A 23009-nucleotide genomic window follows, 5' to 3' on the forward strand; every position below is an offset into this window, starting at 1 on the left:
TCAGCTTTTTAGACTAAAACATTGAAAACATGATGTACATAAATAAAAGTTTTACATATTTTAGGGGATTTAAATGGCATGTTTAGGATTATTTTATTTTTCCCATTTCTTTAATTTAAAAAATATGAGATTAATCTTTTAAAACCAATAATATTCTTATATTTTTTTATCCATACATTATTATTTAATAAAGGGACACCAAAGAAGAAATATAAATAACTAAATGAGATTGATAATTTATTTTATTTATAAAAATCGAAGACAATATAAAGAGTTTAGAGAGTTTAGAATAATTCAACATTCTCCTGAATCAAATGAGATGTGATTTGATTTCTCTATTCTCTATTTTATATATATATATATATATATATATATATATATATATATATATATATATACACGAACTTGGAACTACTAAAATATAGCGAGCATAGTGCAACATAGATACAAAGTTAATATTGTTAAATCTTGAACGGAACCAGCCTTGGCTCGGTTAATCTACGATCTATCGTCCCTATCATAATCAGGACTAGGTTCGGACTCAAGCTAAAAAAATTGTCAAAAATATCTGTAATTGGGTCAACACAAACCCATCCCAAGCCTGCAACGTGAATTTACATCAACATAGGTGTGATTGTCAAACCGAGGCGCATGTGAAATCTCAAAGACTGGAATAGGCATAATAGACATTATCCTTGATGTTAATACATTCAACATGGTCCTAAATGCTACTTCCTGTGAAGTGTGAGCATGGGCTGTTTAAAATAAATCGATTATTTCGCTGACAATGTTATCCGTGATTGAATCTCCTATCTCCATGTATATCTCCCAATTTACGATTTGGAAGCTTTTCCACTCTTCTGATACCACACACACACAGGATTCTGCGTACAACAGCCTGCTCATCTTTTTAACTTGCCTATATTGTTTCTCCAACAAGTTAAAATGCTCATGTATGATATTCTGAAAGTCTTCAGATTCTGAAACTGCTTTACCTTCATTTTCATGAAACCCTATGTCTTTTTCTACATAGTCAAACTGTAGCTGCTTCCTTCTGTATCTTCCGCATATCCCCTGTAGTTTTTCTTTGTCTTTTTTTGCAGGTCTGAATTTCAGAATATTTGAGTTCACTAGTAGCTTTCTTACATAGTCTCTAACAAGTTTCTGGGACAAAGTAAAATAATTCTATCTAGTTAAAAATTAAAATTAATGTATGCTTGTTAATACTTTCCTCCCCTTTTGATTTATTGAAAGTGTCTAACCTGCATTGGGTAATGGTTCTTTCCATTCTGATACTCAGTTAAATTGTTGCCTGTTCTCTTTTGAGCTTATCCAATATGGTTTGGTTCTTGTATCAACCTGTTAGCTTAATGAGTAAGATTGTTTAATTTATACTGTGGACGGTAATGAAATTCTGTACACTAAATAGCATTTTTCCTAAAAATAATGTGATTTGATCGAGTATGAATTTCCTATTGTGGTCGTATAAAAGAATCCCTTAATACTTACTTCTGATCTCCTCAGTTTGGGGAGTGTGAGTGTCTGAAACATGTTTGCCCGCAAAACCTTGTCCTGAACATCATTGTTAGTAAAATGACACGACACAGCTAAGGTCTTCAGTAATCTGTTTGTTGAGTTGCCTGGGTGTGTGCTGTTAAGTATTCATGCACATAATATAGATCACTGTTGCGCTCTTCATCCCAGTTTGAGAACTCCTGGTTGTCTTCTGTGGGATTGAACTTGTACAATAGTGATCTTAGTATCCCTGAAGCATGTAATAACCTTTTCCTTATCTTGTGTAAATCACATTTGATCGACCACTTCAGACTCTGGCTGAATAAAGGTGGTGAATGTTGCTACTATCAGAGCTGAAGTTCTTGAACATGTAACTTCTTTCAACGAGGTAACTTTGCAATGAAAAAGGCTCTTGGAGGCGTTGGAGATGTTCTTTTAGCTGTTTGGCAGATTGTGGTTTGGAAGTATCCATTGGAAGGAGTAGGACCTAAAAGTAGAAAAACAGAGAAGACATTTAAGCTGTGAATACGAAACTTTTGGAGAAAGATGGGGAGCACGAATAGGCAGTGGAAGCTAATAGAACGTGCTTGTCTTTGACAATGGGCTCTCACAGTAGAGTTGGAGTGCAAATAAATTTGTTAGGGATGGAGGGAGGGAGAGTAAAGCAAGGGGTTGGTGGAGTGGGGAAGAGGCATTTATGTATATCAAATAGTTTATTTGACCGGGGAACCAGAAAGCTAAAGCTTGGTAACATAGCAATCAATTGGTGTACCAACATGTTTAATGTTTAATGTAGCAATTTCTTGATTGCTTCCAACTTATGTGTTGCATATACTAATACTATAGGACATACCAATTCAAATGGCTAGCGAAAATTAGATCAAGTTCTCATTCTCCTTGCTTTGTTTGGTCCCACAACTTCCCTCTCTACGAATGCTTGGAGCATTTTTAATCAGTTTGCTTGTTGTTGTCTATTGCTTTCTCAATTATATATATATATATATATATATATATATATATATATATATATATATATATATATATATATATATATATAAAAGGTGCTTATGGCAAAAGGAGTCTTATAGAAAGATGGAAAAATATTTTAAAAATAAATACTACTTCATCTTTAAAATAAAAAAGATATATTGCATACTAATTTATAAAAAAAATGGAAAAAGATGAATAGGATAATTATTTTTAAAAGATCTTAAATGAATATTTTTTAAATAAAACTTTAATAAATCAAAATGAATTAATAGATCAGTTTTAATCCATGCATCATCATAATATTGAGTAAAAAAAATTATTCAAATGTATTGGTTTGGCCAGCCTAATATTATCATATTTCTTTCATAGCATAATATTGAATATTAAGTTTATTTCAATATTAGACTCAGTAGTATTTTGTTATCTTAAATGAATAGTTTTATGTTGTCTTATATTTAATATTAGTAAAAAAAAATATCCGAGGATATAATGAAAGTGAAGTGAGTTTTGTGCGGGGAGCGAGAAGCGAGAAGGGAGTGAGGTTTGGAGAAGAGAGAGATGGGAAAGGAGAAGAAGAGGTATCTTCTGAAAACGGAACCGTCGGAGTGGTCGTGGGAGGACCAGGCAGCAAACGGAGGCATAAGCAAATGGGATGGGGTGAAGAACAAGCAGGCCCAGAAATACCTCAAGTCCATGTCCATCAACGACCTCTGCTTCTTCTACCACTCCGGCCCCAAGGCCCGCCGTATCGTCGGCGTTGTTTCCGTCGTCCGCGAGTGGTACGGCGATGCTGTCGACGTCAAGGCTGTCGGGGAGATGAGGAGGCCCGTCGACTTAAAGGAGATGAAACATTTCAAGGATTTCGCTCTCTTGAGGCAACCTAGGCTCTCTGTTGTCCCTGTTCCCGATCACATTTGGAACCAAATCTGTCATTTGGGAGGTGGCTACCAAGGCGACCATGCTTCCTAATGTAAATACTTTAACTACTCCTTTCTGTTCTCTTTTCCGTTGAATTAAATGTCTTCCTTTTACCTTTACCTTTGCCCTGCTTATGCTTGTATATTTCTCGTTCATTTCTGAATTCTGAGCGCAACCAAAGAATCATTTTACAACAAGTATTAACCCTAACCCTAACCCTAACCCCAACCCCAACCCCAACCCCAACAAAGAAATAGGTGTGGGCTTATACCAATCTTATATTTGGGCCGGTGCTACGGTCACCAGCCATTAAACTCTAGATAAATAACGCTCTTGCTATTTGCACCCCCTTTTCTAAGTACACATCCTTTCCCTTCCTACCTCTCAATTATCCATTATATCTTTTTTCTTAAAGAAGTATATCCATTTTGTTTTTTGGAAATGTATTACCGGAATTACATATCCGAAAATGTATCTTTATGATTCATATATATATTTTTCAATAAAATATCACTTAAGAATTAAGATATAAATAAAAAAAATGATAAACAATTACCTTCGATCTATATTTGTTAGTCTTATTTTCATTTTATTATTATTATTCTTTAAATCTTATCTAACATTTTATTTTTATTGTATATTTATTATTCTTTAAACCTTAATTTAAAACTATCTTTATCATATATTCATTGTGTTTTCATCATTATATAATATTTTGTGTTTTCTTTCATTTTTAAGGTATTTAAATCACTAACTTCACATGCCATTAAAGGTATTTTCCAAATAATCCTTAAATGCTAAATCCTCCTCTTTGAAATGCTTGTTAAAACGTATTACTATTTATGGTTTGTCTGTGGTGTTTTGAATGATATTTGGCGTAAGGGATGGGATAGAAACATCTATTAGCATGCTTGTTTCCTCGTCAAGTTGATTTCAATCGTCAAAAGGAGGCTGATATGTGTCATATGTGTATCTTCTATAGTACTATTTATTTTGCTATTTTTTTTAGATAATACTACAAGTATTTTGCTATTAGGCATGGTTTTACGCTAGTACTAGTTCCAAGCAAGCATTATACGATTATAAAATTGGGGCTTAAATATGTTTTTGTTTTATATGATTATAAAATTGATGCTTAAATATGTTTTTTTCATGTCAATTAGTGTTTTTTTTATATAAGTTCATGTTTTTAATTTTAGGTCATATAAATTTGTGTTTTTTTAATTTTGATTCTGTAAGATATTTTACTCTTAGTTCCCGTAAATTTGTATTTTTCTAATTTTGATTCCTTTAAACACAAACTTATGGGATTTTAAATAAAAAAAAAATTAAAATCTTAAAGTGGATTGTATAATTCATTTGTCATTGGACTAAGTTCAATGACCAATAAAATAGGTTGGATCTCAACCCATGGTTTGTGTATAGGTTATCATTGCTTATCATGTTGAATTAGAATCTTATCCAAATCATATCTTAACTTCAGAAATCATGGGATAAGATATGATAAAATCTCACCATAAATAATGATGAATAATAGTTATTAAAACTTGTTATACTATAGCCAAATTTGTCATTGTTGAAAACAATCTTCAAAAGTGTTTTGAAGAGTTATTTTTTAGTGAAAATAATTTTAGGAGTTTTTTTGTTTCATTAATAGTGTTTTGGGTATTTTTCTTAACCTCTTTTTTTTACTCTATCCTTTTCATCTTTATCTTTATATTGACTTTTAATATTTTTTTTAAAAAATATCAAAATTAAATTTTTCATTGAACATATTAATAATTCTTTGGTTTTTAGCCATCTTTATAAATAAACAATGTTTGGGGAAGTGACTCGTGTTAAAATATAAATAAGTTAATGGTGTTTGGGAAAGAGACTCATGTAAAAATTTTAATTAACAGTCTATGAGTCTATGACCGGGTGAAGAAATCTAATTGTTTGCCAATTCTACTAAACAACTTGTTTTTTACTCAATTCTACAACTAAAAAACTTAATCACCAAATATGTTTTTTATTTTATTTTTACAGAACATACATTTTAAGAGTATAAATATATAGCATCACTCCCATGTTAACAATACCGGCGAAGTCGTAGTTCCACTTTTCTTCACCCGGTCATAGACGGCAGTAGTTAAGAGTATAACAAAAACAGTTTGAAGAAATAGTTTTTGAAAAGACTATTCTAGCAAAAAAAATGTTTTTTTAATTTTAAAAAATAAAAATAAAAATAAAAACTCCAACTGCGAGTACCCTGACCCCCCTCCCCCTAAAAATAATAGATGACATCTTCTAATTTTTTTATTTTTATCTTTATCGAGACAATGTTTTGCACATGTAAGTTTCAGTAGGCTTCGCACAGACAATTAAAAAGCTCTAATTTGTTATTCATTATTTTATTTTCTTCAAACACGGCCTTTGCTTTTATTACATCTATCTATCTATCACCAATAAAAAAAAAAAGGAAAAAGGAGAGACAAGGCAACAAGAATGTGTTATAGCTCAAGGCAATATACTAGGATGGGCGTTTCTTGGGGAGGTTTCTTTGGTGGAGAAGTTTAATTTGTATTGTGTGATAGAAACCTCGTTAAATTTCACAATTACTTAAACGTGGGGAGGTGCCCTTGTTCCTTAACCAGGTATTTCATATTTGCCTTATTTCCATTTCTAATAGTTTTAAGATTCAAGCTTGCACGATTAAATTAGCAAAGACGAACCAATAAAGTTTAGAAGAATTAGTACTGATAAAAAGAAAAGTAGAATTGCCAAAAAAATAATTTTATTTTTACCCATCTTTATAAAAATTAAAATTGTTAAGGGAAGTTATATTTATTTTTAAAAATTTTAACTTTATTATTTTCAAAAACAGTTTTCTGTTTTTAAGAATTTGTTTGTTCCTTCAACATATTTGAAAGTGTTCCGAGAACATATTTATGTTTTTTAAAAGTCTCTCTGCAAAGCCCTTGTACAGTTGTACATAATACTTGAAAAAAAAATGAAAAAAGAGGATGGGACTTGAGAGTGCTTTTAAGTATTAGTAAAAAAAAATTCATTGAAAAATAAAAATATACGCTATTTCATGTTTGTTTTGAAAAATAATTAATAAAACATTAATAAGTAGTTTTAAAATACTAATTAAAGAAATGGAAACAAAAAATTGTAAAAAACACTAACAACATATGTTTATCATAATTTTTAATATTATATTTATTAATTAACATATTTAAAACACTTATTGACAACTCCTATTCAAAAATATTTAATAAAATTATTAATTTTTCTTAGAGTTGGTATTTGGCAATACACTTGGGCCTTGACCTTGACTATTCGCCTCGTGTTGCAAAATTTTATTTTTGTACATGTTATTCTCTCAGTTCCTAATTATAATATATTATTTTAAAATTTTCTTGCCATTTCTTATAAGACTATTTTTATTTTTTTATTAAGTTTTTTTTTTCAAAATACTCTTAATTATTGTAGTCCATACATAATAAATATTATAAATTGTTTCTTTCTCTTTCTTGTAAAAATTGGAAAATTATTGTAAAAAAATGAAAAATAAAGAATTGAAGAGTTTAAGTTTTAAAAACTAAAATTTCACTATCAGTATTCTCTCTCTATTTAAATGAAAAATAATTAAGCAGAAAAAGTGATGTAATTAGTGTCAATGATTTTAAGAATAAATTTGAAAAATATTACAATTAAAAAAAATTAATTCTATTAATGAAAATAACCATTTTTAAATACATGTAAATTAGTTAAAAATGGATTAGAATTAGATAGGAGAGAGTATTTTAATTTTATATTACTTATAATTTATTAAATTTATTTATTTAAAGAGAAACTTCTTTATTAAAACCAATAAGTTTAAAAAATAGTAAAAAAAAGGAATAACTTAAAAAATAATAGAATAATTTAATCTATATTGTTTAAAGAGTTAAATTGAAAGAAAATATTAATATTTTTGAAATTTATATTTTGATACAAATATTAATTTAAGTATTTAGAAAAGTTGATGATTTTTTTTATAAATTATTTAAAATAATGAGTAAATGAAGAAGTAGATAGATAGACAGGTGGAAAAGGAATGAGGCAGCGTGCGCTGAAGTGATGAGTTCCGATATATGACTTTATGTACGCCGACACCAGCACGCCGGTCCAATTGTCTAATCTAAATTAATTTCTCCTTTAAAAAGGTCAATAGTCCATTCCCCAAGATAATGGCAAAGCTGGGGATTCATTGCAATAGGGAGGGCATTTTGAGGAAAGGCAGTTATATATGAGAGTGGAAAAGAGTAAATGAAGAATCGTAGGAGGATGCAGTTGGGAAATTTGGTGGAGTCGATCAAATCGAAGGTGAGATCTTTGAAGCCGAAGAAGGGAAAGAAGCCATACATGAAGATGGACAAGAGTGCCAGCGTCAAGGTAGAGATTCGCAGCAGAAAAGCCCGCAAGCTTATAGAAAAGACCTTGAAGGCTGCTGATATTTCCAATTAATCTTACCTTCTTCTCTTCTCTTTTCATAAAGAGTAACAACATTCCTCCTCTTGCTTCGTTACTGGTTAGGCTCAAGAGGGTTTTTTTTTATTATTAGATCCTCTTCCTCTAGACTCTCTCCGCCAGTCCTCTAAGCCGTTGCTTGTAATAAAAGTTGGCAAAGTAAAAATAATTTCTCTATATAGTTCATTTGCTTTAAATGTAAATAATGCCACAAATAAATAATATTCTTTATATGTATGTATTGGTATTAAATTTAATAATAATTACTTTTTAATTAACAGTAATATACATAAGTTCATATTACAAAGTTATACATTTTGTCTATCAATTTTAATAAATATTTAATAATATAATTATATTTTATATTTAATAAATACAATAATTAAAATTTATTTTACCATATTTTCATATAATTAAAAAATAAGGAGATTTGTTTCTATTTGAGATAAAAATTAAGAAATTTTTATTGTTTATATTCCAAGCCAAAGGAATATTAAATTAATTTGGTCAATATTTTTTAAAAAAGTAGTGAGAAAACATAACAAATACAGGACAGAAAAACTAGACTCTAATGCTAAACCCAAGGCATCAGCTAACACAGTGTGCCTTAATTGGCTAACCATTCAACACATGAGTTGCTTGCAAAATAACTTAAAATAATTAAACTTGTTATCATATACAAAATGAATTTCCATCTTTTAAAGTGAAGGGACTGTACTTTAAAAAACATAGCACAATAATAATGATTAATTAAAAAAATAAAGGAGGAATTTGTACTTTAGAAGATAAAGTAAAATAATAATAACTAATTAAAAATTAATACTGTAGTCGACACTGTATTAAGTTTAGATTGCTTTATATTTTTTATTTAATTTTATTGCAATTATCAATAATTTTCTAATCAACTATTGTAAGCATATTTCTTCACTTTATAAGAGAACAATTTTGTATGATAGTTTTTTTTTAGTTTTTCAGGAATTTTGAACTTGAAAATGTTTGTTTTTTTATGTTTGATTTATTTTTAAAAAATATTTTCAAGAAACAATGTTTTGAGTGAATGTATTTATATTTCTCAAAAATAGTTTTCATGAGGTGGAAATACGATTTTTCTGGCTTATAAAAAAGCTTTACTACAATAATAAAAAAAAAATGGTTAACATTGATTCAAGGATTAAGATTTAAGAGGAGCTTGTTGGATGTGTCTCACCATATTCTCTTCGATTAATCTTATCCTAAATTTCTTAATTCGAACAACGTTTGAATTTGTTGATATCGGCTTAAAAGATTATCTCAACATAATTTGAGTACTAAAAGTAAATAAAAGTTTATTTAATTGACAAGTGAATTTAATTTGATTTTTTCTATTAATGTAAAAATCTTGTTAAAGAATTGTTAAGTTTTGAAAGATGCTCTGACTCTAATGAAACTTTGTGACTAATTCACTTAAATTTTTTATATTAAAAAAACAATGAGTGCTTTAGAACTATAAAGTTCCAAATATTTTAGTTTCTACGTCTAAATTGCGAAAGTAAATAATAAGATAAGCTTGACGGATGATTAAAATATTGAGGTACAAAATTAACAAAATATATGTTATAACAGAATAATTTAATATTAAAAGGATTTTGTTCGTAGATAATTTTTGGGTATGGAATTGTTAGATAAATTTATTTCGAGAAAGGTATCTATGGCCTCAATAATCTTTGTTTTTTATTTATTTATTTCATACTCGAATTCTTTTTCTCTTCATTATAGTGTGCGCCGACCTTGTTCGTGGTGCCAAGGACAAGCGCCTCAGGGTGAAGGGACCTGTTAGGATGCCAACTAAAGTCCTTAACATCACCACCAGGAAGTCCCCATGTGGTGAAGGTAACTTCAAAACTATTCTTTTGCTTTTCAAAACTCACTTAGAATTCCACACTCTTCTGAGAGAGCAATAATAATAATAACCCTTCAACATAACATAGCCATTGCCTCTTTTTCTGACTTGAAGGTGATTCTAAAGAGCAAGTTTCCCTTGCGCCTTCTTGATTTTGATTTAAGTTATATGAAATTTCAATCCAATGGTTTTGGAGACTAGAGAATGGTGTTCATGTTCCTTAGGTCGATTCAGAAGAGAACCTATGAATGGCGAGAAGATAAGGTTCATGTGTTGGTTATGAAAATGTTTAAGGTTAAAAAGCAGACCCGACATCAAGAGATTTGATAACAGTTGGTGATTTTGGAAAATTTCATTAGGCTAGCTGAGAATGTAAGAGCAATATTTTGGTTTTGGGTATTGTCATTATCCTTAATGTCTTGGTGTATTGTGGATATATTAATGGTAATGAACCCTTTGTTTATGACTTGCTTCTTGTTTCAGGCACCAACACATGGGACAGATTTGAGCTGCGTGTGCACAAGAGAGTTATTGATCTCCACAGTTCCCCAGATGTGGTTAAGCAAATTACCTCAATCACAATTGAACCTGGTGTCGAGGTCGAGGTCACCATTGCAGATGCTTGATTTTGGCCTCCATTTTTTTTTTCTGCATGCTAGTTTGTTTTGTAATTTAACCTCTTGGCTGGGAATATGTTGAGTCCTATGTGTTAGGTTAATGCATTTTCCTTTTGCCGTTAAAATTTTTGAAGTTGATTATTGTGGAAGGGGAAATTGACTTGATCAATTAGCTTTAGATAGAAACTATGTCAAATTGTTATATTCTTTAATGCTTATACTCGGGAAGATCTAGTATGTTTAGTTGTACTTTTGAAGAAAGGAGTAAAAGACATAATAAGAACAGGTTAAAACGGCTGGCTGTTGCTGTTGTTGAATGTAGAGAAAGACACATTTTACAGAATAATATTTATGTAAAACTATTTTTAGCGTTAGAGTTCAGTATTCTGCGATGATAACACTGTAATATAATCAATACTTTTAATTTTTAATATTTATCATTTTTATACAGTACAAAATTGTTGATCAAATTTATGTTCGAGATGTAATATAAAAAAATTGAATTTATATATAACTCTATATAAATTATTTATTTATCTTTTTTAAATAGACAAATAAAAAAATGCATGTTAAAATTAAAGCAAGAAGATTTTATTACTGACGAAACAATATTGAATGGATGTTTTGTTGATGAATGATGGAGTTATGACAAGGTCCAAGGAATGGAACGACCTTTTGGCGAGGCTGGCGGAGTCCCCACCCTGCCGTCTAGAAGTTGAAGTGCAAAGTCATTAGCTCCAAGGGACAACTCCAACGCAAATAAACAAAGCAAAGTCCACTCCCTCTAATCTTTATTTAGCACAATGCACCTTTCATCATCGACCATTTCAGTATGAGAAAGGAATTAGCAAAGAAGAAGCAAAGCAAGTTGAAGCACTACATTTCAACTCCTATGAGGATTCTGAAGAAAGCAAAGGAGTTATACGTGAAGGGAGTGGTGGATTGTACGGGAGCTTTGGGCGTTGGGGTAGCCTCTTCTGTTCAGAGAAGCAAGAGGGAGCTTTCGGGAACAGTGCCCGTGGCCGTGGGGAACCAAACATTAGTGCCAATGATCAGAAATGAAACGTTAACGAGGGCTGTGTCTGCTGGGTATAGATATAAATATAATAGAAGGAAAATGAGTTATCAGACTGAGCCTGAGGTGAGAAAGATGGGGACAATTGACGAGGATAAACCTTGTTATTTTGAGGAAGATGATCATTCCAAGGCTAAACTATTGTATCTCTATCCAAGAACCAGGCCCCGTGTTGTCCACAGCCGCCCTGTGCCTGTCTAATGGCATTCAATTGGAGCGCCATAGGAATGTCACTCACTCTATACTTGTGTACTACACTACTTTTGAGCAATTCCCTTCATTTATAGTTCCATGCAACTTTTTCTATTTTCCTTCCATAATTTCACCCTCTATCCGGTCGAAATTTGATATCTTGATTGACTTTCGTTCAACCTTTTCTTTTTTATTCTTTTGAGATCTAGTAGTTTACTATGTTTTGCCTGTTACATATAGATGATAACATTAGAAGGTTTAACTATGTTTTTTAATGAATAATATTTTTTCTTTTATATTTTCAAATCATTTTTTAATCAAATCAATATAAAAAGAAGGCTAATAAAGTCATTTAATTGCAATGAAATCATTTACAATAATGAATTATAAATAGAAGAGATTCTTTTTTCATTTTTATGAGTCATATCGATTGTCAAGTGTACTAAATCGATCAAATAATAAATAATAAGATCGAATATTCTATCCATACAAGGTAATTTGTGTAACATCAATTATAAGCTAGTAAATTAAATAATGGATTGAGTTTTAAATCTAAAACAACATAAATTTAATGTGCAATAATAAAACAATAACAAAAAAAATAAGGGCAAGGCTTAAAAGACAATAACACAAACACTTGGAGGACAGAAAATATGATGTAAGGCAAAATTAAATGAGATTTATATAATTATCTCATTGATACATACATATTTGTCTAAATAGAAGAAAGAAATATAATTATCTCTCCAATGAATACTATAAAAAGAAAAAACAATTAATTAATTATATTGACAATAAAAAAAGGATAAAATATTTTGGCAAAAAAGAAGATTAAATAACACTTAATTTTTATTAATTTTACTGTGAAATCTTCTTAATCAATATAATAATCCTAATATTCATTAAAAATTTAAATTTTAAGAAAAATCAGGAGTGGCCAAGGCCCCCGAGCTTGTTCATAAATCCGTCCTTTGTACTTGTTTTTCTTTTAGTACCTGCATTATTTAGGTTCTGCTACTCAATCTTTTGTACCCTAGAGGTGAAATACGTTCAAGCACGACTTGTGTTGTGTTTTTTTTTTTAGTTAAAAGAATTCATTAACAATGCTGAAAATAATTGTTCAAGCCCAAGGTGTGCAAGAGGCAAATTTACAAGCACACTAAATTAATTTAAGGAGTTGATTTTTTTTCAATTATACGACATCGATCAAATGAATTAAAATATAAAATATAAAATCATTTAAGTAAAATAAAAATTCATTAAGTCCTATTATATTATATCCATCACGATGATCTAAATTTTGAAAGTTGCTACTAATTGAAAATCTCAATTTGTAAATATAGATGTGTATCATTGGCTGTTGTAATCTTGACTATAAAATATGTTTGGATTTTCAATAGAATCATCTAAAAGTATATTTGAGAGTAAAATTAGTTTGAGGTCATATTTGGTATCCTCAAAAGTATGTTTAAGAATAAAATTTTGTTTGCAAATCTAGTTTTTAGATAAACAAAACTTGAGATACATTTGTAAACTCAGTTTAATGGGTTTGTAATTCGCACAAGATGACATGCAACTCTCTTCTCCTTAGACAGATGGTGTTGGCGCTTGGAAAAATCATCCGCACTGAGAGACAAAAAAGATTTTGACATGTGTTGGCATCCGGTTCTCTAATGAATTGACTTAAGTGTACAATCATGTAGGTTTGGATAATTTGAGAAAAAAACACCAGATTTAAATTTTAAGTGAATAAAAAATAGGCAAAAAAAAATTGCATGGATAAATTTGAAAGACTTTGATATTTATAGAGACCTTGGGCGAAGATAAAATAGAAGAAAAAAAAAAAAGCAAGACAAATGTTAGAAATAGGAAATAAAATAAAGAAAAAGGTAAGCGGAAAGTAATAAAGAAGTAAAGAGAGAGAGAGAGAGAGAGAGGGAAGGGGATGAGAGAGGGAGGATGAGGGGCGGTGAGGAGCGATCGACAGGGATTCGAAAGAAGGGAAGCGGAGTGAGACAATGGCTGGTCCTGGACGGCAGAGGAGAGACGGAGGTGGTGGAGGCCGGGAAGCACGCCATCATGAGGAGGACGGGACTCCCCGCGCGTGACCTGCGTATATTGGACCCTCTCTTGTCATACCCTTCTACCCTTCTGGGTCGTGAGAGGGCCATCGTCATCAACTTGGAGCACATCAAGGCCATCATCACCGCCCACGAGGTCCTCCTCCTCAACTCTCGCGACCCCTCCGTCACCCCCTTCCTTCAGGAGCTCCAGGCCAGGATCCTCCGCCACCACCACCAGACTCTGGCCGATGCCAACCCCAACCCTGACGACGCCATCAAGATTCTCCCCTTCGAGTTCGTAGCCCTTGAGGCCTGTCTGGAGGCCGCTTGTAGCGTCTTGGAAAACGAGGCTAAGACTTTGGAGCAGGAGGCTCATCCGGCCTTGGACAAGCTCACCTCCAAGATCAGTACTCTCAATTTGGAACGCGTTCGTCAAATTAAGAGCCGATTAGTCGCCATCACTGGCCGTGTTCAGAAGGTCAGGGACGAATTGGAGCACCTGCTCGACGACGACGATGATATGGCTGAGATGTATCTCTCTGAAAAGCTAGCCGAACAAGATGACTTGGAGAAGGCGGAGGATACCTCTTCTGCCGACGATGTTGATGATCACATTGACAGGCACCTCTTCCTTCCCTTTTGACTCTCCTTCTTTCCCTTCTAACCTCTATATGTAATTCATCCTTCTATTTTTTTTTTTTTTATTTAGGACCGCTCCTGAAATATCGTTGGACAATGTTGTTGGTAGGGACAGCCATGGAACTCGCGATAGCGCCACCTACAGCGCCGTCACCAAGCAACTTGATGTCGAGGAGCTTGAGATGCTCTTGGAGGCTTACTTTGTGCAGATTGATGGCACCTTGAACAAGCTCTCTACGGTATGTATGCTGCATCCTCCTCTTCATCATCATCTTTGTCCTTGGAAACTAGGGACTCGGTTCAGTTGGTCCCTATAACATTTAAAACATCCTTCAAAGATTAGTCCTTCGATCAATGCTAAGAGGTTTGACTAGACATTCTTAGGATGCATGTTAATTGCCATGCAGGGATCTTACATGCCAACATTTCTTCTAGTAGTCCGTAAAAAAGCCCGGGGACTTCTTGCCAAAACCTCCTCACAATTCCTTCCTTCTCCCCATTCAAATACACAATGGTTGAGATAAAAGCAGCAAATCATTGTCCGTTGATACCACTATCCACAAAACCACTCTCCATAGTCACCACACTAAAAACCTATCCTGAACCTCATCAACCTGTCAGCTCCCTATCCATGTGCTTCCTATAAGCAACTTCACCTTGTTGCGAAACCATTCCCCGCAGCACCAGCAAAAATCCAACCATTAGACCCAAAACACACACCATTGTGCTTGGAACCATGTCAAACCTCACCAAAATCCAGTCATTATAACCCTTTTTCTCAGGTAAACCCAACCCGTCATTAATTTCCGTCCCCCTCAGCTATCACACCCAATACAGGAAAAAAAAAAAAAAAAAGAGTACCAATTAGCATTTGCTACCAAACCACAGCCGAATCCTCCAATGGCTAAACTCATCAATACTCTGCTCTCGCCTGACAGCCATCAGTCATGACCCATTATCTGTCATTATCTGCTGAACCCATGCTTGAAACCGTCAACAAACACATCACCCAAAATCAGCTTTTACTGCCAATCCAACCTTGACAGTGAGGACTTATGTAACTAATGTTAACATGGGGAATTCGGGGACCAATTTGACTGACAAACTAGTCTGTGGAGGACGTCTTTTAGGGGCCAAAATGATGTTGTTTAGTCATATGGGGAACAACCTCTCCTGTTTTTTTGAAAATGTTGGGTGAATTGGCAAATATGATTAATAAGCTGGATGAATTATGTCAGGGAGTTTGGCAAATCTCGGGGTTGGCAGCTTTAGGTTATGATTGCTGAACATTTCTGATCCAATATGGCTATCTTATATAACAATTTGACATGATATAATTTACCAGTTACCTGAATTATGGAATGAAATTTAGTTATCTGTATATATTATGACTTTCTTATTTGTTGGTCGTCCTGTTGAAGCTGAGGGAGTACGTTGATGACACAGAGGATTACATCAACATCATGCTGGATGACAAACAGAACCATCTCCTCCAAATGGGAGTCATGTTGACCACAGCAACTCTGGTAGTGAGTGCCTTTGTTGTTGTGGCCGGTATTTTTGGCATGAATATTCACATTGAGCTATTTGATGACCAGAAAGCTGGGATGACACAATTCCTCTGGACTGTTGGTGGTAGCACTGCAGGGACCATATTCTTGTATGTGGTTGCCATTGCCTGGTGTAAGCACAAACGCTTGCTAGAGTGACCAGGCGTCAAATAGTGTTTCATAAACAAATGTAATTTAACTTGAAAATCACCTTTTGTTCATGTGCTATAAATTTTAGTAGCAGACAGTGCAGTATCTTGTTGCTTCTTGTACTCGTATGATCCTTCAGCTTCAACGATGTTGCTCATCTTGTACATTATTCCGTGCTTAAAAACATTAATTTTATGGACACTTGTCTTTCCAATAACAGTTTTGTTATTTGCACAAAAAAAATCCCTGGTATTCAGAAAATTTTCTCTCATTTTTTTTTTTTTGACATTGTTTCCCCTCCATTTTTAATTACTCTCAGTTTTTCTTTCTTTCTTTCTTTCTTATTGTGTCAGTACTTCTATTTGTGAAAAGAACATTTCTCTTTCAAGAATACTTGGGGATCGATCTACTAGCTGGCAGTTTTGTTCTTTTAACGCTATCCTGGTTGATAAAAGTTGTAGCTTGAAAATGTGTCTGTTTATGGCTTTATCCCCGTCGGGATCAGAGTAAACGAGTGGAGACGTTGAGCCTCTGAAGGACAAACAGATGAGTTTATGCAGATAATTGATAAGAAAAAAAATGATACTTACACAAATATTCGAGTTTGTGGAGGTAATTGATAAGAAAAAAAATGATACTTTGCGCATACAAATACCTGACAAGCTTCCATGCAATTCACTAAATGGGCATCTTTGTTTCAGTGCATCGCATTCTCTAACGGGAGATTGTGAGGACATAACAAGTGTCTACTAGTATGGTAACTTGTTATTGTACCCACTTGTTACCAAGGTTGAGATCATTACCAGCTTTTTTGCATATCCGACTCTAAGGTATAATTGAGTTAGATACCTTACTATAAAGTCTGACCAGGACGACATTAATTGGTCAATTGTCTTAAGAATTACTACATATTAGGTTTTTCTTATTTAAAAAGTAGTTATTTATTTTTAATCCCCCAAAAAAATTGTTTTAGATAAAACAAAACTTGTAAAACTCTTATTGTGAAAATAAACTGATACAAGTATCCATTTGATAAATATATAAAATTTGTTTTTTCACTATAAAGCATGTTTTAATATAAAAAAAGTTTAATTAAAATTAATTTAAACACACATCTCAATTATATTTAAATCTAAAAATTTAAAATTAGATGTATAAAAATAATTTCTTAACAACTTTTTAACATACATCAGCTAGTATAATTATCTAAACTAGTTCAATGAGGCAAAGCATATTATTGATGGCATGACACTATGCCACTATCTCTTAAATTAAGCAGCTCGTTCAATTTGTTTGCAGCGAACAGAAGACAAGGAAAAGCAGCAATTTCCCATAACCCTACCTATATGTCTCACTCGGGCACTACAAGGGAGCACTAGATAAATGGTACTAATTATTCCTTTGTTTCTTTTTGTTCATTTATTTATTATTTAAAGCTTAAGACAGTATTAGATTTATGTATATCCTTATTTTCATTTAACTTTTAAATATTTTACACACTTATCATGAATAAGAAAGAAATAAATCAAATAATGATAGAAGTTATATCAGAAAAAGTTTAAAAACATTAATATAAACAAGAACATTAATTATACTTATTAACTTATGTAATATCTTTCCAAAATGAATAATTAAATAGCGATTAACCAACAGTATTAGACTCTTACATTAAGAATCCGTCCATGCGAACCACACGGCACTTGGTTCTCGTGTTTTGGACTCTCCTTCAATAGGCTCGCATGTTACAAGCCTAACCCAAAAGAAATATTATAGTTATACTTAATATATATTTTTTTCCTTTAATTTGTTATACACGTGTAACCATATAAATTCTCGTAATAATGAGCCTCAATATTTAATATATAGTACATAAACCAACAACACCTTCTGAATTGTATATTACAAGTGAAAATGTTTCAAGTAATTGACTTTAAATTGACACAAATTGGCTTCCATTTTTCAACAGTAAACTAAACCTCACGGCTCAAACGTCATTTGCACCAACAATTCCATCCTTTTGGGGTTGAGGTTTCTTTCTTCGTTCTCTTTCTAATTTATTTTCTCCTGGGATCTCTCGATACCCAGGTAGTTCTTTCTAGCAAGGTGTGTCACTGTCACTAACTAGATAAAACAATTTCATTGGACTGAAAATGAATGACTAATTCAAGGGGCCTGAAATCACTCGTCAACAGCATCAAATATATATAAGTAGCTGAATACTTTGGCAGTGCTGCCAACCATTACTATTAGGTTCAACATGTATTCTTACCTAAAGTCAAAGGAAAAATATGAATGTACACCTCATTTTTTAGGTTATGAGTAGAAAAAAGAGTGAGATAGAAAGACAAAAATAATTAAAGGAATTAAGAGAGAAAAACAATGTGATAAATGATCTGATGAAAAGTGAATTAAGAGAGAGACTAGAAAAGAGAGTTTGAAAGGAAAATTGAATAAAGTGAATGTCAAATAATTAAACAAATTTGTTTATTGATTTCCTTACTCACATGCATGATTTGAACTCAAATTATGGTTCTTGTTCAGCACCAGCCCAACAATGAAGAATGTGTCGATGGAACGATTTGGAATTTTCGATGGCCCTGGAAGCTCTAGTGTGATTACCTGCATGTGATTAGGACTACTTAGGTGTACTTGTAAGTTCTAGTGTGTTAGGACATAGGGTTGAGATTCCTGCGTGCATGATGATGTGTGGAAGGTATATCTTAATTAGTTGAATCTCTTGATTTGAGGTGCATTGTGTTCTCGAGATAATTGAGGTGGGTAATATTAGATCAGCATGCTTGTTTTATTTTCTTCAGTGGGGAGAAAGTTACCGAGCAAACAAGATCTAGGTAATGTTTTTATGAGTGATGTTAATGAAAATACAAGACAAATAACTATTACACATGCGGTAACAGGCTAACAGCACCTAAGTTTTGTCTTTGGGGAACTGCTTTGTACTCGGAGAAATATTACTTTCATGGCATTATGTTATGTTATGTAATTACGTGAGTTGCATCTCCATCATGGCATTGGGACAGTTTGGCAGAGCCAGAGTCCCTCTCCCTCGATCTAGAGTTTAATATTTTCCTTTTATCTAGCCAGCAAAAATTTGTTACGAGATTCCAAATAATAAGAGTCTGCAAATAAAATTCCTCTGACCAACAGAGGATTGTTCCCGACTTTGACATAATGACATGTATCTGCCTACTGATTCAAGTGTTTGAGTCCATAACCTTGTTGCTAATGCTAGTGAGTCGCTCATTTGGTATGCAGAGAGTGCTGTCCTGAGAAATGGGAACATCCAATGGTCACAGAAATAGAAGATCAAACATGAACCACGTGTTCGAAAGCTATGAAGCCCCCTCCTATCTCCTCTGTGAAAACGGGGATTGGTTTGGCGGTGGTTGGAAAGGCAGAAAATCTTTTCCCATACTCTTTTGGACTCTTATCCAATTTCATGGAATGCAGCTCGGCAACGTTTAAATTAATTAATTTCTCTATCTAGAAGTTCTTTTTTTTATTTTTATTTGTCTTTAGCTTAGTCTCCTCCTCTATTAGCATTTTTTTATTCCTATTTCCGTACTTGGATTATATATAGGAAAAAAAAAAAACATGTGGGCAGAGATTTTTATTTGGCATTGGCATCCCAAATTCTCAATGGCCATCTTTTCAACCTCTCCGGCCTCACATACTAGATTTTTTAATCTGAACACTGGGAATAATAATAAAAAGAAGTTTAAAGAGACCATAATTGTGCATGACATCAAGTCCCACGACAGCTTCCAAGCAGCCAGACTTGAAGGGAGTAAACCCACATAAAAAAAAAAAACATCATATATGTTATTTTAAAATGGAGGATCCTTCCAAACGACATAAAGTTGGCATACTAAACAAAATGGGGCATGTTCCTCTGGGTCTGGAAGATCTCAGGCAGGATCTCCTGAGCTTAGAAAAGATTTTAAGAGATGCATATGAAATATTCCAACATAAAGATTAATTAGCATTTCCTTCTCATCTTTCTACACTCTACTCTGATTACCCATCCCTCATAACTGGCTTCATCATCTTTTATCCTTTTGGAAACACATTAAGCCTTAGCCCTTAATTTTCACTCTATAGAAAAACACTTGAACTTTCAGAATAAATACATCCTTCTCTAGACTCTTCCAAACGTGTATGAAGGTCTTGTCCTTATTATTGATTAAACACTTCTCCTCTCAATTTATATTCACAGATACTAACGTAAAGATTCAAATGTAGATTAAACACGTCCTACCTAATCGACTGGGATGGCATGGCCTTCATCAGAATTAGTGGGTAGCACTACATTTTTGTCTCGCCTGACTAAAAAAATGGATTTTTATGATTAAGAAAAGCGGAAAAAACCGTACAACTGGTTTACTAAAAGCATAATTAATTTCATAGCTACACTCTTTTCTTGTATTAGTTTGTTAATTTTCGGGGCTAATTTAGCTAGCATTTTTTAGATGTGACTGCCTAAATTTTTATTACAAATTTTCGGAGATAGGAGCTTATCAGTGTCGTCTTCCACAGTTTTACTTAGAATACACTTAAAAAAATTTGCATTTCCAAAGCACTGAAAACAGGAACCTCTGCTCCCCCTTAATTTTGAATATGAACACAAGAACAAGATGCATTCTGCTTAAACCTAACCAGGCATCAGCGACTATATTATAGCTCTTGATCCCTAAAAGTTGTTAGCATTTCGTGAGAGCGTTAGTATTTTATACCCGGAAGAGAAAAACAAAGGCTTGGTCATTTTATTTTTGGAGAATACGCGGTTGAAGAATTAAATATTTGTTTGGCAAAAGTTGATTTGCTGATATAGATTGCTTCATCAAACAAAAACAAGGATTGAGCATGCTTACACAGAACCTGCCTAACTTATCTATCTTGTGTGCACTATTCATTGACAAGAAAATTAAAATTATGAAAGAAAAAAGAAGAAGAAAAAGTTTATTTCTAAATTTCCCTTCCTTTCAGGTTGTTTCTCACTGCATTGACAGCTAAATGATTTGACAATAGGAAACAAAGGAACAGAATCCCTTTTGAGATCAGATTCCCTGCACACCATCTTCACCGATCTTCAGTATCTTCCACTGCAACAAGTTGAATAGCAGAGGTAGCCATCAGTAGAAATGGAACTTATCTTTATATCATTCCCATCTCTTTCTCTCCTTACCATCTGTTAAGCACGAAATGCAATTGAATGGTCACATATGATAAAATACTCGACCAGTGTACAGAAGAAGAATTTGCTTACTTGTTGCTATGAACTCCATTTTCTGATTGAGATTGTTGTAAAAAACCAAAGTGGTCTTGCAATGAGGACCTCTCCTGCAAGAACACAAATGTTCTCAGATATGACTTTGAATGAAATGTAGCCTTCAAAGAAAGAAGCAAACCGATGAAGTACCTCATAATAAGTAGTAGAGAAACCTTGTGAGTAATCTAGCATGCTCTCTGTGGAAGTTTGTTGGTTGGTCACAGTGACATTGGTCTGAAAAATTGTCAAGAGCCAAGTGAGTATCATCTATATATCATATAACTAGAACTACAACCCGTGATTTTTTTTAGCACTAGAAAAATGAGATAGGGGAATGCAAATAATTGCAAGGAAGGTCAAACTCACCATGGAGAAGTCAAAGACAGGAGAGCTAGCAGTGTCATCAAGAAAAGAAGGCAAGTGTTGGTTTTCCTTAACTTTCTGCCTCTTTTTACTTCTCTTGCCAAGGTTTGCCGCCTTAGATGCAGAATAAAAGCTCCCATTATCTTGTGCATCTGGCAAGTGTAAGTGTGGAGGCCCAGAAGAAGCATCAGAAACCATGGACAAGTCCTCTTCCTCAGCTTCCTCCTTTTTGGCTTGTTTGTCTTTGAACAACTGCGAAGTTGTATGTGAAGAGGCATTGTGGTTCAGCTGGAAAGAGTGCTCTAGGTATAGAGTCCAACCAGACTCACACCCACTACTGCATTGAGAAGCCAATGCATTCATCTTCTTTGCTTCTCAAAGGAACGAAATCTAAAATGGGCAGGTTATTCACCTATTCTTGTTTCTACTACGAAGGAGTGTTCAATTTATGATGAAGAGAGTAATGGTAAAAAGGATTAAAAAAGAAAGAAGAGAGTTAAACTTGGATGAAAAACTCACATACTATACTAGGTATTATTAACTGCGTGGCAACGTGGCTATCTAGTTTTGGTTTCGGGTGAGCACCAAGTTGGATAAAGTGTTGGAAAAAACTAAGAGAATCGGACTAGTTTTGTCCTGACTCTCCTTCCTCCCATATGTGCAAAGTGCCAGTTGGGGTGCATGTAAAGAGAGAGAGAGAGAGAGAACATAACACAACACCCTTCACATGCTAGACAGCGATGCACTGCGTACCCTCTTAACAAAACCGGGTACACGTCCATTTCCCCTTCCACACTGTATGGACACCTATCCCTTGAGCAGTAATGCCTCTTTTTTGTCTCTCTCCCTCTGCTCTGCACTCATTATATATATGTCCCAATTTGAGAGAAGATTACTACTACTAAGATACATCATTAGTAAAGGGTGCATGGTGTTTGTAGTTCAGAAGCAAATTAAATTAAGTGGTCCTAACTTATGCTTTAAAATGGGTTTGATTTAGTAGTACCCTAAAAACTTGATTTAGTGTTCAAATGTGCATGGAAAGGAAATATGCTGTTCTGGATATAAGCAACACGCATTACTTAGCATTCTTGTGCTCCATTTTCCTTTTCCGTGTCCATCATGTGTGAGTGTGACGATTAAAGAATGACTCAACGGAAACATAACCCTCTTTTATAGTTTGTACTACCATTTATTTAGATTGCTGCAAAACAAAATGTGCCGGTTGTTTTTTTATGTGAGTCTCATTCTCAAAATAAAAACATTACCACCAC

General features: G+C 33.3%; 6 protein-coding genes across 7 annotated transcripts; 5 read left to right on the forward strand and 1 right to left on the reverse strand.

Annotated features, from left to right (window-relative positions):
• The first annotated feature begins 2953 nt into the window (after window positions 1–2953).
• LOC100817972 (thymocyte nuclear protein 1) lies at window positions 2954–3542 on the forward strand. Its single transcript, XM_003517546.5, has one exon. It carries the CDS (start codon window positions 3064–3066, stop codon window positions 3472–3474), a length of 411 nt encoding a protein of 136 aa, XP_003517594.1. The 5' UTR covers window positions 2954–3063; the 3' UTR covers window positions 3475–3542.
• A 4039-nt stretch (window positions 3543–7581) lies between these two features.
• LOC102670513 (uncharacterized) lies at window positions 7582–8097 on the forward strand. The gene has a single exon (XM_006573837.4). It carries the CDS (start codon window positions 7720–7722, stop codon window positions 7915–7917), a length of 198 nt encoding a protein of 65 aa, XP_006573900.1. The 5' UTR covers window positions 7582–7719; the 3' UTR covers window positions 7918–8097.
• Window positions 8098–9671: 1574 nt separating this feature from the next.
• Window positions 9672–10541, forward strand: LOC100819036 (40S ribosomal protein S20-2; the record flags this gene model as incomplete). Its single annotated transcript, XM_006574255.3, has 2 exons — window positions 9672–9789; window positions 10283–10541. Coding segments are annotated over 2 exons (261 nt in total), but the record flags the coding sequence as incomplete, so codon positions are not given.
• Window positions 10542–11102: 561 nt separating this feature from the next.
• On the forward strand, window positions 11103–11860 carry LOC102660124 (uncharacterized). Its single transcript, NM_001353375.1, has one exon. It carries the CDS (start codon window positions 11249–11251, stop codon window positions 11690–11692), a length of 444 nt encoding a protein of 147 aa, NP_001340304.1. The 5' UTR covers window positions 11103–11248; the 3' UTR covers window positions 11693–11860.
• Window positions 11861–13468: 1608 nt separating this feature from the next.
• Window positions 13469–16254, forward strand: LOC100819578 (magnesium transporter MRS2-3). The gene is made up of 3 exons (XM_003516719.5): window positions 13469–14367; window positions 14456–14624; window positions 15807–16254. The coding sequence occupies exons 1-3, from the start codon at window positions 13643–13645 to the stop codon at window positions 16092–16094; spliced, it is 1182 nt and encodes a 393-aa protein (XP_003516767.1). The 5' UTR covers window positions 13469–13642; the 3' UTR covers window positions 16095–16254.
• Window positions 16255–20914: 4660 nt separating this feature from the next.
• On the reverse strand, window positions 20915–22509 carry LOC100818510 (uncharacterized). Of its 2 annotated transcripts, none has more exons than XM_006572832.3 (4): window positions 21739–22509; window positions 21523–21606; window positions 21370–21443; window positions 20915–21205 (listed from the first exon to the last, which is right to left on the reverse strand). In XM_006572832.3, exons 1-4 carry the CDS (start codon window positions 22096–22098, stop codon window positions 21193–21195), a joined length of 531 nt encoding a protein of 176 aa, XP_006572895.1. In that variant the 5' UTR covers window positions 22099–22509; the 3' UTR covers window positions 20915–21192.
• Between the last annotated feature and the right edge of the window lie 500 nt (window positions 22510–23009).

The sequence above is a fragment of the Glycine max genome, chromosome 1 (assembly GCF_000004515.6).
Source record: "Glycine max cultivar Williams 82 chromosome 1, Glycine_max_v4.0, whole genome shotgun sequence".
Taxonomy (NCBI): domain Eukaryota; kingdom Viridiplantae; phylum Streptophyta; class Magnoliopsida; order Fabales; family Fabaceae; genus Glycine; species Glycine max.